Source organism: Pyricularia oryzae, chromosome 2 (assembly GCF_000002495.2).
Source record: "Pyricularia oryzae 70-15 chromosome 2, whole genome shotgun sequence".
NCBI classification, from domain to species: domain Eukaryota; kingdom Fungi; phylum Ascomycota; class Sordariomycetes; order Magnaporthales; family Pyriculariaceae; genus Pyricularia; species Pyricularia oryzae.
Window position 1 is genome coordinate 4,166,746 of NC_017850.1, and position 16,437 is coordinate 4,183,182.

The following is a 16,437-nucleotide window of genomic DNA, read 5'->3' on the forward strand; positions in this document are numbered from 1 at the left end:
ATATGATAGGCGCTTTAATGTACTCTACCACCTACAAAAAGTAGTAATGTACTGCAATCCCAGTAGGAGGGATCACAATACGCGTACAATGGCAAGAATGGGTAGGTGGATTGCCGCAGTGTCCTTGGGTCAAAGGCGGGGTTCCCCAGTTGGCCTACCTATTGTAGGTTGGTAAGTGGTTCGAGCAATCGGCATGGCACAAAGTGGGCTGACCTGAGAGGTGAAAGCTTTGACCATACTCTAGACTTCAGGGGTTGATCCAACCCGAGAATGCAGCCAATCAGCCTCTCCGAGAGTGGGCTGATATCGGCTGATATGTCGCATCGCATTGAGAATCGTTCGATTTCAAGCTTGTTTGCAAGGAGGCGACTGGGTCGGGTCAACTCTCTGGACATGACGCCCAGCGTGTCTTGGGTCACGAAAAGTCATGATTTTTTTTTTTATCTCTCTTGGGCTGCCGCGACCGCTAACTGGGAGAACAAAGCTTACAAATATTACATCGTGGGAAAATAATAACAAATTCGTTTTCTCCGTTTGTGTCCGCTGTGCTGTCTTTCTTCGTTTCTGGTCGACTTTCCTGGTTGTCTCCATCTATTGCATGTTTGCTTGCATCAAGCCGAACCCCAACCTTGACTTGTTTATTGCATCCTGTCCTCGACTCAATATACCACATCTAAAACTAGACTAAGTACCTACCTACGTTGCCCCATATTGATTGATCATTGTACGGCACTGCACAACTCACCAGCATACGAGACGACAAATTGCCGAATATCCGCACGTTGTATATCAAATCCGCAGCCGCAGGTAGTCTACCGGTAGAGGCCTGCCTTCTGCCGGTCTCCTTGATCTCTTCCTACACCAGATTTTCAGCGCGCCCTTTTGCTTGTCTGTGGCCGTTGACCCCGATCCCGCTATCGCGGCCAGAAGTGGAGGGAGCGGCCCAAGCCGAGACCACGCTACGACCATCGTCCCATCTCTCCCTGCCCCAACGAGCCGACACGAAAGCAGCCGCCCGCACAGATCGACGAGACAGCGGAGGGGTTGAACCCAGAAGAGGAGACGCAGTCCAGAATGGCGCCCTCCGTTCTCGAAAACTCAACCGACGACCGTGTTAGCCTAAGCCAGGATGGCTACGAATGCTCTGATCGTCTCACATTACTCCGAAGCAACCCTGAAGCACCGACAGTATGTCAGGTGTGCGTTGTCGGAGCCGGCCCGGCAGGCCTGATGATGGCTGCGAATCTTGCTCGGATGGGCGTCAAGGTGCAGGTCATTGACGACAGGGCAGACCAGACACCGGTTGGAAGGTGAGGCCTTGCACACGACAACATAAAAACACAGAATACCAATAGGTTTCCTTCTCGGAGCTGACTATCTTGGTGGTTGAATGTCCGCAGAGCCGATGGCCTTCAACCAAAAACGCTCGAGACCTTTCGACAGATGAGACTGGCGGACCCTCTGCTGCAGAGGGGCGTCAAGGTCTATGACATCGCCTTCTGGCGCGGAACGGCCGACGAGCCTTTACACAGGCTTGGCCGAGAGGTTCACTACCCACCCGTCATCGACGTCCTCGACCCGTACATCCTGCTTGTGCATCAGGGCATGGTCGAGAGCCTGTTCATAGAGGACATGAAGAAGCGCGGGGTCGAGGTTCGCAGGAATACGGCCTTTGAGTCCTACAGCGCATGTGACAACAGCTTCGGGCCTCTGCAGATCAACTGCCGAGCAAACGTAACGCAGGATAAGAAAACCATTCTTGCATCATACCTTGTTGGCTGTTGGTGCTCCTCATGTTCTTTTTTTTTTTTTTTTTTTTGTTCCCTTTCCCTGTTGCCTATCCCCTATAATCATTCCCCGCTGACACACATTGCTTTCTAGGCGATGGCGCACATTCCAAAGTTCGAAAGAGCATACCAGAAGCAAGGCCTGTCGGCCTGTCTCAGCCCGCAGTGTGGGGTGTACTCGATGGAGAATTAGAAACCGACTTCCCAGACATATGGTCGAAAACGCTCGTCTACTCGCAAGAGCATGGCTCCATCCTCATTATTCCGCGGGAGCGCAATATGACCCGCTTCTATATTGAGCTTAAGAGCTCACCAAAGTCCGACAGACGCGAGCTCGGTCAGGAGTTCGTAATGCAGCGTGCTAGAGAGATAATGGCACCTTTTGAGGTTGGATGGAAATACATTGAGTGGTTTGGACGATACCAAATCGGCCAGCGGGTGGCCAGCCGATTCGCCGACTCCCACAACAGGGCTTTCCTGGCCGGCGACGCCAGCCATACACACTCCCCCAAGGCTGCACAAGGGATGAACACATCAATGCACGATTCTTGGAACCTGGCCTGGAAGCTCAACCTGGCCGTCAGGGGTCTTGCCAAGCCTTGTCTGCTGGAGACCTACGAGAACGAGAGGCGGAAGATCGCACTGGACCTTGTGAACTTTGATTACGAGCATGCAAACCGCATCGCGGGCGGCGACGCCGTGGCTCTGGCTGAGAATTTCAACACCAATGTCCGCTTCATCTCGGGTGTCGGCGCAGAGTACAGCGAGAACCCGCTGAACATGCATGAAGACCAGGCCTGGGTAGGAGGCGAGGCCAAGCCGGGCTGCCTGCTGCCTCCCGCCAAGGTGACGCGGTACATTGATTTGAACCCCGTCGATGTGCAACTTGACATTCCCATGTTGGGTCAGTTCCGCATTTACCTGCTCATGTGGGACGTCCACCAGTCCAGGCCCTTCCTGGACATGTTTTGCAATGCCATCGCCAGCAGGGACTCGTTGGTGAGCCAATTGTCGGCCGCCGCGAGCGCATCGTTTGCCCTGCAGCCTAGGTTACCATCACCCGAGGATATTTACTGGAGGCCAGAGAGGTATACGGCCGTCAGCCACCTCTTCACCTTTAGCATTATCAGTAAGTCGAGTCTTTTTTTTTTTTTTTTTTTTTTTTTTTGGGGGGGGGATTTGAAATCCAACCCAGATTCAACTCGGAACCTTGGCTTACCAATCATACTCTCCCTCTAGCAACAATGCCCAGGAGTGACATCGAAATAACGGATCTTCCCCCGCTGCTTCAGGACAGCAGGTGGACTTTCTACTTAGACAACATTCCAGACCAGGATACACGAGGCAGCCTGTGCACCAACAAATGGCTCGGCAGCCTCGGCCCGGGCGAGGTGGCCATAGTCAACGTGAGGCCGGATGGCTATGTAGGCTCTGTCGACCGCTGGGACTCGAGCATGGACGACTCCGGAGAGGAAGCCGCCAAGTGGCTGGACATGTACTATGACCGATTCTTGCAGGTGCCACAGGTAGACAAGATGAAGGGCTGAATCATTATGTATGTTAATAGGGAATGCACTCATGAAGTGTACGGGATGAGGAGTTTGGGAAAGAAACATTTTGCTGTTTTGACACAACTGGAGCCACATGATTGTTGACATGTGCCCGTGTTTTTATTTTTCAACAAGAATTCCAGTTATACCAAGTTTCTATAGCCTTCCGTGTTTGGCAAGAAACACCAAGATATCAAATCTTCACGTCAAATATGGCTCATAAGCTCGCTAACCTTTCTCCAGATAGCATGCCCTGTCAGCTGCCAAATCAATTACAGCCTTCCAACCATGCAATTCAACAAGAACATATGACAATCAAATTTAGCCATTTACTTATATTGCCAAAAAGCGAGAATAAACTAATAAAACCTCTTCAGCTATGCGTGGGCATGGCGACATCTGCCTTCTTGGAAATAGCATCGGCCGACTGCCACAAAGCAGTGACAGTCTTGAGCTGCGTGTAAAAGTTGATTCCCGGCTTTCCGTAAAACGTGCTTGCGCCACCGCCCGCCACACTCTTCTTGTTGCCGGTGAATGAGAACATGGGCAGGGGCACGGGGATGGGCACGTTGATGCCGACCTGGCCGGCCTCGATGTTGCGGCGGAACTTTTCGGCCGTGGCGCCGGAGCGCGTGAAGATGGCAACACCGTTGCCGTACTCGTTGCTGTTGATCAGCTCGACGGCATCGTCCAGGGTCTCGACGTTCAGGCAGACAAGTACTGGCCCGAAGATCTCCTGCTTGTAGCACTCCATGTCCTTGGTCACGTCTGTGATGATGGTAGGTCCAACCCAGTTGCCGTTGGGGTACTTTGACGGCGCGAAGCCTCTGCCGTCGAGCAGGATCTTGGCACCCTCCTTCTCGGCACTGGCGATCAGGGACTCGATACGCTCCTTGCTCTGTGGGCTGATAACGGGACCGAGATCAGCGGCCTCTTCGAAACCGCCGTTGACACTCAATCCCTTGGCCAGCTCCGCAAGCTCCGGCAGCCACTCCTTCGTCTCACCAACCATAACCAGCGTGCTGAGCGCCATGCAGCGCTGGCCAGCAGCTCCAAAAGCAGCTCCAACTATGGCGTTTAGGAACTGGTTCTTGTTGCAGTCGGGGAGCACAGCAGCGTGGTTCTTGGCACCCAGGTTGGCTTGTACACGCTTGCCGTTGGCGCTGCCGCGGCTGAAGATGTACTCGCCGGCCTTGTTGCCACCGACAAAGGAAATTGCCTTAATGGCTGGGTCGTCAAGAATGAAGTTTACTGTGTTGTGAGCGCCATGAACGATGTTGACAACACCATCAGGGAAGCCAGCCTTCTGGCATAGCTCTGCCAGGATCATGGCCGCGCCAGGGTCACGCTCCGAGGGCTTGAGGATCAGGGTGTTTCCAGTTATGGTGGCAATGGGAATGCACCACAGTGGAATCATTGCAGGGAAGTCTTGATTCGACAAACGTACAAAAGGTCAGCAAATTTGACAAGTACACACAATGTTCAGAGAGGCGGACTTACTAAATGGGCAGATAGCAGCAACAACTCCCAAGGGCTCACGGTACGTCCTTGTCTCCATGTCCTTGGCGACTTCGAGAACCTCGCCCTTGAGCAACTCAGGGGCAGCACAGGCTGCCTCAGCAACCTGCAGACCACGAAGGACGTCACCCTTGGCGTCGGCAAAGGTCTTGCCCTGCTCGAGCGTGATGCTGGCGGCCAGCCTGTCCCAGTTCTCGCGGATGAGTGCAACAAACTTGAACATGATCTGCTGACGGGCAAGAACGCTGGTTGCACGCCATGCAGGGAAGGCCTTCTCAGCCGAGGCTACGGCAGCCTTTAGCTCGGCGTCCGTCATCTGAGGCACCCGCGTCACCAGGTTGTTGGTGGCCGGGTCGTGCAGGTCGATAAAGGATGTGGCCTCTGAGGCGATAAACTTGTTGTCGATGAAGTAAGGGGTGTCAACGGGCTCAGTGATCTTTTCGTGCGTCGTCGGGTAGTTGGTCGGGGTGCTCGCCATGGCTGCCGACGCAATGGGCCGCAGCTGCTGGGCGGTGGCCTGCAGCCGACGGGCGGCGCTGCCTGACTGAGAAGAAGCCATTGATAATCTCGAGTCGATCCTGTTTACGGCGAGAAATTGCCCTGCTGATGTTCGAGACGTGCGGCTGGCGTTCGCAGTTATGCTCCTAGAGAGTGCCCGACGCATTGCAAATACGACGAGGATTCTGGGGGGGAGCGGAGGAAGGAGACAACGGGTTTGGAAAAGCAAGCACGATATAGGCGGTGACGAAGAGTTGGGGTAAAAGTATCTAGGTAGGTAGGTAGGTAGGTAGGTATCTGCTACAACTAGATTACGCACCCAAAGGGAGCCGACGCACTGCCGATTGACCCTTGAAGATGCAGCGGTGGGAGATGGGTGTTTATTTACGGCAGACGTCCAAGTACTTCGTAAGTAAGGTCATGTAGGTGGGTAGGTACCCTAGCCACCCATGTTAGTTAGGTCCCGAGCTAGTAAAGGTGCTGTCGGGTTCTCAGCAACCGCCTGAAGACGTGCTGGACTTACTTGCAGCTAATGGTAGAGCGAGAAACAGCGGTAGAAGAGTCTACTCGACATGCGACCCAATTGAACTGTGATGGTGAAAAATAAACAAAAATAAACAAAAACCAACAAAGAAGTCATGGCTCCCGCCATGGCCCAAAGCAAGTGGCAATCCCCCCCTCATAAATACACCCCGATTATCGGAACTTGTGCCGTCTCAAACCGAGTTGCTGTTCGGCTGTACTTGCTCCAAAGGGTCTAGACCTAGTGGCGCTGGGGCCCCGCACTCATAATGTGTGGGGAGCTACAGTCGATGTCTTGAGTAGGTAGGTCGGATAAGAGACACCGCCAAGCAGTCAAACAAAACGGCATGGTCCCAGTAAGAACTGCATTAAATCTCCATCCACCACCACTACTGGTCACCCTACTCGCGTGGATGAATGTCTGTCTGGGCTCTGTACTTGGGTGGGCCAGGCATTTTCAAAAATGGAACCGTACATCTATCACAAGGAAAGGAAATCACCTTCGCTTTTTATCAGATATTCACTAGCTACTATCTCCCGATGCTGTAAAAATACAACCGAAAATCACATACCACGCCTATTAATCGGGAAATAAAAGTTGGCCAAGTGGTGCAAAAGACAGAAAAACTCCTAATCCCGGTTTGTAAACTTCATCGGCAAATTGCTCGGTAAACATTCGTTATGGCCTTAAAAACATGTCTTTCTTTTTCGGACTTTTATGAAGCCATTATTCCACGACTCCACCACCCCCCACAACTCCGCCTTACTGCTGGCTGCGGGTAGCACGCTTGGTAGCGCCCTCCTTGACCTCAGCTCCGGTGGCCACGGCGGAAGCCTTGACATCCTTAGCCTTGTCCTTGACATCAGAAGCAACCTTCTTAGCGGCCGGGGCAGCCGAGCCACCGCCGAGAACAGCTGAAAGGAGGGCAATCAGGGTGACGAGAATGGCACCAGCGGCCGCAGGAACCTGGGGAACCAGACGAATGGCATCCGGAACGCTGTCCTTGGCAATGCTGAGGAACAGGTCGAGCCTCTCCTTGGCGTAGGCGACGGGGTCCTCCAGGAGAGTCTTCTCGCCGGTTGGCTTGGGCGTCTCCTCCTCCTTGGGCTTCTCAGCGAGCTCAAGAAGCTGCTCAATGGGGTGCTTCTCGAAGAAGGTCTCCTCGGCAAACTTGCGGGCCTCCTCGACGGAGTGGCCGATGTAGATATTGTCAAAGAGGATGTCGTTCTGCATGGTCCAGATCTCAAAGCCGATCTATAATGCGTGTGTTAGGTTTTCTCTCCGGGTCATCTGCACATCCGCGGGGAAAGTGAGATACTTACAGCTCCCATGGGCTCGAAGTTGGCAGGAGTCTTGTCCTCAAAGTAGTCAGGGTTCTTAATCTTGCGAGGAGCCCACTCGCCCTTGTAGGCAGGGTTGTCGATGAGAGGCGCGGTCCACTTGCCCTTGTAGGCCGGGTTCTTGATCATGGGCTTAGTCCAGGGACCACAGCCAGAAACCTCGCCACACTTGGGGTTGGGAACAGTCGGGGCGATCCAGTCACCATCCTCCTCGTCATCCCAGTCCTCGGGCTTCTTGGACTCAGGGTCGGGAATGCTCAAAGGCTCCTCCTCAAGCCAATCCTCAGGCTTGGTAGCCTCCTCATCAACAATCTCGTACGGGGCTTCCTCGTCCCAGTCCTCAGGCTTCTTGGCCTCGGGGTCAGCGATACGCGCCTCGTCAACCCAGTCCTCGGGCTTCTTGTCCTTGGCATCGTCGATCTCCGCGGGAGGGTTGACCGCAGGGGTAAAGTCCTCCAGAAGGCTGCCCTGCTTCACCTGCTCTCCATTTTGCTGGATGATGAAGGTGTTGTTCGGGTGAACAATCAGAGTGTAGAGCTCGGTCGTCTTAACGATGCGAGCGGTGGGTGGGCTGTTCAGGTGCTTCTCCTCGTACTCGCCCGTCTTAGGGTTCTTGTGGTTGAAGATAAAGTGAACCTTGTTGGTGTGACCGCACTTGTCGGGACCGAACATGATCACGTAGGGGGTAGTGTTGCTGAACTCGTCCTGGTGAAGAGCCTTGTTGTCCCTGAGGAGCTTCATGTAGGCGCCACCGCACTCGAGGCCCTCTGTGGGGGAAAAAAATAGTGGGTTAGCATGTGCTGGGTCTCATTTGCGCCCTGGGGTGCATGTCAGGCTGTACAAAGAGGCTCAAAAACATACTCTGAAGCTTGACCTCATACTGAACAACCAAAGGCTTGCCCTTGGCGTCAATCTTCTTGGGGAACTTGGCGGAGATAGCGTGGTGGGCGGCCGGGTTCTTCACAACGAGACCCTTGTCGCCCTCCATGCCCTTGTATACTGTAGGCTCCTCAACGGCCCATTCACCGACGAAAGCCCACTCCTCCTCATCCTTTCCGGATCCCTTCATGTTCTTCTTGGCGTGCGATGGCTTCCATCGCGTCTCCCAGTCTTCGGTAAACTGCTCTAGGAATGGAGCCTTGAGCTTTGTAGGCTGCACGAGAAGTAGATGCGTCAATTGTGATGGGCCTTAAAGACACAGCTCCGACAAAGGCATTGTGCAGATGCAGGAGCGAATGCAAAAGGCAAGCGAGATGACCAATTGCTTGCTTACCTTGAATGTGGAAAGCTCCGGCGCTGCTGAGCTTGTAGAGCTCGGGGCAGCACTGGAAGCAGCGGTCGCATCATCCTTGATGACCTTTTGAGCATCTTCGGCCGCATAGGTGCCGACAAAGAGGCTAGCTGTGGACAGCGCAGCTGCGATGAAGCGATACTGCATCTTGGGAGAGCTCCTTGGCGGTGTGATGTGGGTGGAATGAAAGAAAGGGTATCAAGAACAGAATGAACAGGTCGAATGCGAGAGTCAAGTGAAAAGTGAAACTAGCAGAACCTCGTCTGCTCCCGGCACGCGCACACAAAGAAGAAAACGGTTTCCGTGACTCAGTGCCTGGGGAATTGTTGGGTGCGTGGGGTGATATTTGAATATGGGATCGCTCGGGAGCTTGCTGGAACGTGTCCTTTTTTCTCAGTCGCTCACAGTCTGGGCCGGCAGAAATATGTGGTCAGTTCTCCCCAATCTGCATTACAGCTTTGGCGGCTCATGCTCAATTTGGGTGTGGTTCCGCCCGGCTTGGGTGCAAGTAGCACGGAGAGTGGGCCTGTTCTAACTAGGAGCTCACTGCGGGGCTGGGATGGAGAACAGCCTGTTGCTTCAGCTTGCTTCTGTCATCTTCTACGAATTTCGGCATTGTTAGGGATCGGGGTCTTTTGCATTGACTCTGGGGATCTGTTGTGTGTCAAGGTCTGTTGGTGCAGATGCAGATACCAAGTCAATGCTGACGAATTTTCCTAGTAGGCATGACATTGAGGTATACAAAATGTACATTATTCACTGGAAGCTCTACATACCCGCAGCACCGGGTACATTACAGGAAATCTGTCAAATGCAAAATGCCAGGTACCTGCCCACACCAGCTGCACGCAGGGTATATGGTGACTACCAAAACAACCCGTTATCAAACATGAACTGCCAACCTCCCTGCAGTCAAATTTGACATGCTTCATATATAATAGTAACTTGAACGACCGGGCCTAACCTGGGACTGCGTATTGTAGCCATCCAGGACATCTTTCGACCTTGGCTAGGAAGTCCCAGCTCAAAGATCGGGTCTCCCCAGCGGATACTAATGCTAATAATTTAATTATTGAACAAGACGAACGGACATATTACTGAAATGAAGCCGTTCGTTTCACTTACAACTACCGCCTACGGCACTAGCGTGGTCTTGGCTGTACTTGGAGATTGGCCAATGACATAGTCAGTATTAGCACGCTTGTTAGGTATGTAAGGTACCTACATACCATAAGTACAACTTTAATCGTTGTCTAGCTCACAACTGCAAATAGGTAAAATAGACAAAGGACGCGTCACTACTGATGGAGGTTCGAGAAGCTCAAAGTGCAATTAAATCACACTCCAGTTTCGTATTGTTGGCAGTGATGACAAGTGATTGCGTCGCGAACCCAAGTGGCCTATGTGCTTACCTACTCATGTGTACGACTGATACGCAGTATTGTAGATGAGGCGAGAGGCCTAGTGCCTCAGAATCACCTAGAAACGGAGTAAGAAACATCATGTCACCTGTGATTGGGTGGGCCTCCATGACCTGTACGGTACTCCGTAATACCTACTCCCAGAGACCTACCTTACCTACCTGGGTACCGGGACCCACCCACTGTGAAAGATGTGTACGGAAAAGTCCGCAAAATGATTTATTGCCCCGGGTCTTTTACACATTTAGCCTCATCTGCTGCAATTAAACTCTATCACCATCGGCTCGGTTCGATTGCAGCGAATTTTCGTCTTGAGAGCTTCCCTCACACTTTCTGACCGTCAAGCCACGTTTGCAGGTCAGCACTTGGCGTGACGGCTTATACTCAACCAAAGACCGGGCCTGCCTGTACCGTGGCTGCCAAATCCCACTAGCACTAAGGGAAATATACTCCAATTGGCGAACCCCGCCACCAAAGACTAGAAATTCCTTTTCCCCCAGTCGACCAAAAGCAAGCGGGCAGGCAAAATGTCGTCCGACATCAGTAACAACGACCACCTTGTACTCTCTGATAACCCAGACCATCCTGCCAACCTGATTCCGTCCTTGTGTGCAAAATTTTGGACGCTTGGTTGGGTCACGGGCACTGGTGGAGGATGCTCCATCCGCGAAAAGTAAATAAAGCCTTGACTAAATTGGACACACACATGATAGTCATGTAATCTCCTGGACTGACACACGTTGCTATCAACCCGCCAGTGACCTTGTTTACATTGCTCCATCCGGGGTTCAAAAGGAGCTCATGAAGGCCGCGGATATTTATGTCCTGTCCCTTGCGGCCCAGACCGCCAGCCTCCGGGACAGAGTCTACCTCCGCAGCCCACCGTGCTACAAGCCTTCGCAGTGCACGCCGCTGTTCCTGGCCGCCTTCACCAAGCGTCGTGCCGGTTGCTGCATTCACACGCACAGTCAATGGGCCGTCCTCGTGACCTTGATCCTCGAGGCTGGCGGCGGTCCCGGCGGGGCAGAAGATGCGCGTGAATTCCGCATCAACAACATTGAGCAGATCAAGGGCTTTGGCAAAGGCTTTGAAAAGTCGGGCAATCTTGGCTACCACGACACGCTTCGCATTCCAGTCATTGAGAATACGGCCCACGAGGAGGATCTTACCGAGTTCCTCGAAGAGGCCATGGACAAGTACCCTGATACATACGCAGTGCTGGTTCGTCGCCATGGTGTATACGTTTGGGGGGACAATGTTCACAAGGCAAAGACTCAGTGCGAGAGGTAGGTCGTGGAACCAAATGACCCAGGGGACTAATGATGGGATAAGCTGACTTTGTACCTCAGTCTCGATTATCTCTTCCAGTTGGCTGTCGAGATGAAGAAGATGAGCCTCCCATGGATAACGGATATCACCCCAGTCAAGACACGTAGGTCATAACACATTACAAGACGTTGATATATCAAGAGAGGCTGCATGCGGGAGTGGCGCGGAAGAAGAGTATTATGACACAACCGTCGCATTAAGTATTGAGTATGTGAGAGCGTTGGACTCGATAATGCTCGATGACCTTTCGGTACAACAAAGATTTCCTTCAAAGCAACGCTAAATTGACCACATGCCACCCTTCACCCATCATTGCACGTCAAAACCATGTCATATCTTACATGGCCAGGAGAGCAGCCATGAAGCCGACAACACCGGCAATCGAAGATCCGATGCGGAGGGCGTCAGCAGCGCTGGAGCCCGTAGCAGACGAGCTCGAACCGGTGTTGGTGGGGTTGGATCCACCGGTGGTCTTGCTGCCCGAGTTTCCGTTGCTGTTGCCGTTGCCGTTGCTGCTGCTGCTGCCCGAGTTGCCAGTAGGGTTGGGGGTGCCGCTGCTGGGGTTCCAGTAGTTCTTGTTGATGCAGTCATCCGAGCACTTGATGAACCTGGCGTTGTCGGCCTCAGTGCCGTTGCCGTACTGCTTGGAGCAGTCGGCAACGCACTGGTTGGTGGTGTTCACCTGTCCGTCGTTGGGGAAAGGGACCTGTAGTTGCGATATTCATGTTAGCAAGTCGTGCCAGAGAGCCTAGGGTTTGGAAGGGGTCCAACTTACGCCGTTGCAAGCAGCCCTGCAGTTGACGTCTGAGGGGTTGCACTTTTCGAGGCAGGCAAGGGCAGAAGACTGCTGGGGGGTCAGGCCCACGGGGGTAGGGGCAGAGGCAGTGGTGGGAGTAGTGGACTGGGCCATGGCGACGGCGGCGAAGGCGCCGGTGAGGATGACAGAGAAACGCATGGTGGCGGATTAGGTATTTAGAGAGAAAAGAATATACTAATTAGGTAAGTATGTTGAGTAGTGACTTATTTGAGGAGGCTTCCAAAAACACAGCGAAGGTCTGGAGTCAAAAAGTGTAGCGAAGGTCGGTTGTGTCGTTGCCGCGAGTCTAAACGAGTGAACAGGCGATGAAGGGAGAACAAGACTTGAGAGGCGCCATAGTCGATGCGGACGGGAGGAGATAATAAATAACAATGGAAAGCGACCGACGGCCTACCTAGTCTCTCTTCTCCGTTCGACCCCTTAACCCGGCTCTACGAAGTACCACCGTACAAGGGGTCCACCAAGGCAAGTGTGATGATTGACGGGGCTAGTTTGTGCCATCCATGTAGCTAAGACCAAAGGAGACCCGCCTTGCCGCTGCGAGACTCTTTTTTACGTGTGCTAAAAGGGTGGTTACGGTTCGGTACGCAGGAGTGTGAGGTACCTGAGGTACTTTGGGTTCGTTGTTGCGCCCCATCCAGAAACGGCCTACTTCCCGAGATTTCTAATTTTCCTTTCCCTTGTCCACTTTCCCCGATACCATGTGAAACTCGAACACGCGCGCGGCTTCCATGTGGCTTCAGTATTGCTTTCTACTAGTTCTAGTTATATTACAGTGCAATCAATGGTGAGAAAAGAACGCTGCTAGCGGCGCGCAAGCAAAAAAAAAAAAAAAAAAAATACAACAAAGGGGTGAGCCAACGACGTTCCATTAAAAATCATATTGACAAGAAAAGCCACCTGATTAGGTCCCTCCGTAATAACAAACAGACAGAAGCAAGTACGTCGTCGTAACAGCCAGGTCCCCACTGGACAAAACGACCGAGCGCTGGAGAAAAAAAAACAAGTGATTCTATGTGGTACTCTCTTCTTGTTTTACTACGTAAAATTACACAATGGAATCTTCCGATGGGGTGGCGTCCCCTTTCCCTCCAACCAATGATGCGCGTCAAAAGCCCCTGTTCGTTCTTGCGGGCTTGTGGGGAGGGAGATCCTTTCGTGTTGACACCACGGATGCAAGCACCGTTTCTCCCTCTTTCGCCTCCGCGTCTCTATGCTCTAATCATCTTAGTATTCTCGATGTGTTGTCTCCAGCCGCACATTTGTATCCAATTAACGTGAACCATGGCCCCGTGTTCCCCCTGAAGAGGTACATATACGCTACTTGTACGGGATTTTTAGTGCTTCCCCGGGCGACGTCAGATGGTTATTTCTGATTTAGAATACGATCGAGGGGGCCAAATGGTACACGCATGGATTTCATGAAGGTTGGTTGCTTCTGGTTGGATGCCGAGCAACGTCTTGATCACCAAGACTTTTTCCCATATCTCTCTTTGTGTATTGCTAGTCAGTTTGTCAGTGTGCAGGTCATAATTAATTTGATTTTTTTTTCTTGTCAATTCATGCTCATGTTATACTCCACCCGACAGGGCTGCAGCGCCTTGACAGTCCGTCCAGCCATGGTCACAAACAAACAGCTGCCAAAGAATAAGAAATTTTCGCGAGTTCGGGGCTTTGAACCAAGCACGCCATGACATCAAAAGCTATACCGGTATCATCTCCCTTGAAAACAATGCGACAATGAACTTTACTTCCTACCGGTACAAAACAGACACAAACAATCGTTCCACCAATTAGCTGAATCGCCCTGTCTTGATTCAAGCCTCAGTGTCAATACTTGATACGGCATGTCCGTCATTATGGGCGGTTCGGTAGAGGCGTCTTCCACCTTGTGACCCAAGTCCCACTTTGTGGGTATGTCAACACAACCGAACGAAGCTGTTACCATGGAGAGCGAACTTGACGTCGCCCCTCATATTGACTTTTGGCTTCTTCTGGTTCGCGATCACTGCTTCCAGGGTAGGCAATGCCCCGGCGAGCCCACTCTACCAAGATAGCGTGGTATTGCGCACCGTCGTAGAAGCAGAGTTCCCGTCCGTGTTCCACTTGCGCAACCGATGTTTTAACGTTTTGGGTTTGTATTTTTTTTTGTTCAATAGTACAAACTACCAAAGTAGGTTTTCTACCAGTCGGACCCTGTATGTAGGTAGGTACGTAACACATACCAACAAGTCTGTCTAGGCATAGTGCCTTGAGCACATACACTCATGGGCTTGCCACCGCCAACGACTAGAACTACCGTAGGTAAATAGCAAACACACTGACTGTACTCCGTAGGCTTGGATGACCACGTTCTTTTTTTTTGGGTACTTTTCCTCTTTCTCACTAATATCCGGCGTTGCTTCTTCCTCCATCGTACCGTACGCGACTTGACTGCGCGTACATTTAACCACAGTTTCTGGCCCTGGTTGCTCAGGGAAAGTCGATCAACCATGTCTTGCATGTCTGGATCATGCTGTTTTCGAGATCACCACCCATAACACCTTTCATCGGCCGTTCGTGATCGCCTTGCCTGCTGACTTTCTGGAGGATAATACTTCCGAATTTCTGGGGTCGGTACTTTGCTTTTGGTGCAGGCACAATCAAGACTCCATGAAGAAGAACCTCCCTCGAGATGTCATGCTTCGTTTTCGCCCACGTTCCCCTATCGAGACCCTTAATCTGTACCTGACCAAACTCGCAGGTCCTACACCGTACACGTACACCTCGTGCAGTTGTAGCCTATCGCTGTGGGCATTCCAGTGCTCCGTAGGTCGATGCCACTGCGGTGGGCGCATAATAAACATCTTAGCATGCGCCTCGTCAAAAAAAAGAAAAAAAAGAAGAAGAAAAAAGTCTATTCACATAATGTACTGTCTGTCGGTGAGGCAAAGCTTTTAGGAGCATTTTCTTGGCGCCCTACCCTGCCCGCGTTATTCGAATTTCAGCTTGCTGATTCGGACCCTGTGGCTGAGTTGTAGCCATTTATAACCGCATTGGGCTGAACGCCCACAATGAGGAATGGAGGGGAGGATGACCGAATGGGGCTGAGATTGTTTACACTAAGCAGAAGAATTGGCACTGGGCCGGCCGGGTCAGACCAGTTCCGCGTTGCCCTCGTCGACCAAATGTTTGGCATCTGACCACCGAAGGATGAGTATGTCCCCATCTCTGCCTTCCATGGCCCCGTCAGAGTCTGTGCCCTTGCCCTCTACAAAGGCGTCACGTAGCAACCTAATGAAGACTGCTGAGTCCAAATCGGGGGTATCGATCATGCTTATGTTGCCGGCCGTGTCGTTGAGGTTCTGCAGGGCAGGTGGGAATGATGCCAGGAACGAAGATAGATAGTGGTTATGCAACAAGGCCTGGTGCCTGGTGGCATAGGCTAGTTCGGTTCCAGAAAGTCTGCTGCGAAGGGACGGCGTCGATAGATAGTGCAGAGTATGCTTGTCGATCTGGGGGGAAAGAGGTTTGCCTGTCAGCTAGCAAATGGTGGGCGTGGAGGGAATAAGCATTCTTGTGTCATGTATGAGAGCTACCTTGGCCATTCTTGCACGGAGATAGCTTCTGACTAGAAACTTATACCTCTCCAATTCCGTCTGAATAACTATGAGAGCAAAATTGGTCTTTGGATCCATATTTCCGGTCATGTCCTCGACATGTTCGATCTGCTGTTTTATACGATCGTTGACGCGCTCGAAAAGGCCGTCTGATGGCCACCTACACATCGCACAGCACGAGATATTATAGGCAACCGGTCAGAGCATGAGGTCTAGAAAAGATATATATACAATTCTCCTTGCGTGGGGAGACGAGGGACCTACTCGAGGAGTTCGGGAGCGGAGCGCTCCGCAACCCAGGCGCGCGTCAGGAGCTGCAGGTCGCGTCTCTCCGACGGCAGCGCATCAAAGTCGGGATCAACCTCGCGGAGAATGTCGTCAATTTCCATCACAGATAGATCCGCGGAAGACGGCTCAAGGCGCCGTCGGTTTTTTTTTTTTTTTTTTTTTTTTTTTAGGGAGGCAGAAAATCAACAGGGCTCGGATCGTCTGATGCGGGGACGGATTTCCTCCTTTGAAACCAAGTATCGTCACTCCGGCTGAAAAAGACTCTATCTACCTTACCTAGGTAGTGAGTAGTAAGTAATGTGGGCCGGCAGGTAAACAATTGAAAAGGAAGTCACTCAGTAAGGGCAACCGGGTAAATAGTCAGGTTTTTGTCGGGCGACATGTGAAAATTAATTAGGTACTCTGGCGAAAAGGCACAAGAAGCTTGTCAGCAGCCTTCAACGCGCAGATGGAGCTTGGCTTCTCGGATGGATGCT

The 16,437-nt window shown here is 52.1% G+C and overlaps 7 protein-coding genes across 7 annotated transcripts; 2 read left to right on the forward strand and 5 right to left on the reverse strand.

The window, feature by feature from the left end:
- The first annotated feature begins 372 nt into the window (after positions 1-372).
- On the forward strand, positions 373-3,708 carry MGG_01605 (FAD binding domain-containing protein). Its single transcript, XM_003714541.1, has 4 exons — positions 373-1,310; positions 1,401-1,780; positions 1,882-2,916; positions 3,027-3,708. The coding sequence occupies exons 1-4, from the start codon at positions 1,075-1,077 to the stop codon at positions 3,332-3,334; spliced, it is 1,959 nt and encodes a 652-aa protein (XP_003714589.1). The 5' UTR covers positions 373-1,074; the 3' UTR covers positions 3,335-3,708.
- On the reverse strand, positions 3,318-6,030 carry MGG_01606 (methylmalonate-semialdehyde dehydrogenase). Its single transcript, XM_003714542.1, has 3 exons — positions 5,877-6,030; positions 4,838-5,792; positions 3,318-4,765 (listed from the first exon to the last, which is right to left on the reverse strand). Exons 2-3 carry the CDS (start codon positions 5,517-5,519, stop codon positions 3,711-3,713), a joined length of 1,737 nt encoding a protein of 578 aa, XP_003714590.1. The 5' UTR covers positions 5,520-5,792; positions 5,877-6,030; the 3' UTR covers positions 3,318-3,710.
- A 293-nt stretch (positions 6,031-6,323) lies between these two features.
- On the reverse strand, positions 6,324-8,993 carry MGG_01607 (calnexin). The gene is made up of 4 exons (XM_003714543.1): positions 8,490-8,993; positions 8,078-8,369; positions 7,199-7,983; positions 6,324-7,130 (listed from the first exon to the last, which is right to left on the reverse strand). Exons 1-4 carry the CDS (start codon positions 8,652-8,654, stop codon positions 6,639-6,641), a joined length of 1,734 nt encoding a protein of 577 aa, XP_003714591.1. The 5' UTR covers positions 8,655-8,993; the 3' UTR covers positions 6,324-6,638.
- Positions 8,994-10,120: 1,127 nt separating this feature from the next.
- MGG_01608 (methylthioribulose-1-phosphate dehydratase) lies at positions 10,121-11,608 on the forward strand. Its single transcript, XM_003714544.1, has 3 exons — positions 10,121-10,601; positions 10,687-11,214; positions 11,278-11,608. Exons 1-3 carry the CDS (start codon positions 10,456-10,458, stop codon positions 11,369-11,371), a joined length of 768 nt encoding a protein of 255 aa, XP_003714592.1. The 5' UTR covers positions 10,121-10,455; the 3' UTR covers positions 11,372-11,608.
- MGG_01609 (uncharacterized protein) lies at positions 11,385-12,449 on the reverse strand. The gene is made up of 2 exons (XM_003714545.1): positions 12,033-12,449; positions 11,385-11,963 (listed from the first exon to the last, which is right to left on the reverse strand). The coding sequence occupies exons 1-2, from the start codon at positions 12,210-12,212 to the stop codon at positions 11,595-11,597; spliced, it is 549 nt and encodes a 182-aa protein (XP_003714593.1). The 5' UTR covers positions 12,213-12,449; the 3' UTR covers positions 11,385-11,594.
- Positions 12,450-14,015: 1,566 nt separating this feature from the next.
- On the reverse strand, positions 14,016-14,920 carry MGG_14802 (uncharacterized protein; the record flags this gene model as incomplete). The annotated part of the gene is made up of 5 exons (XM_003714546.1): positions 14,016-14,179; positions 14,261-14,270; positions 14,338-14,363; positions 14,461-14,507; positions 14,802-14,920. 5 exons carry the CDS (start codon positions 14,918-14,920, stop codon positions 14,016-14,018), a joined length of 366 nt encoding a protein of 121 aa, XP_003714594.1.
- A 288-nt stretch (positions 14,921-15,208) lies between these two features.
- MGG_01611 (DNA replication complex GINS protein SLD5) lies at positions 15,209-16,062 on the reverse strand (the record flags this gene model as incomplete). Its single annotated transcript, XM_003714547.1, has 3 exons — positions 15,209-15,568; positions 15,653-15,833; positions 15,938-16,062. 3 exons carry the CDS (start codon positions 16,060-16,062, stop codon positions 15,209-15,211), a joined length of 666 nt encoding a protein of 221 aa, XP_003714595.1.
- Between the last annotated feature and the right edge of the window lie 375 nt (positions 16,063-16,437).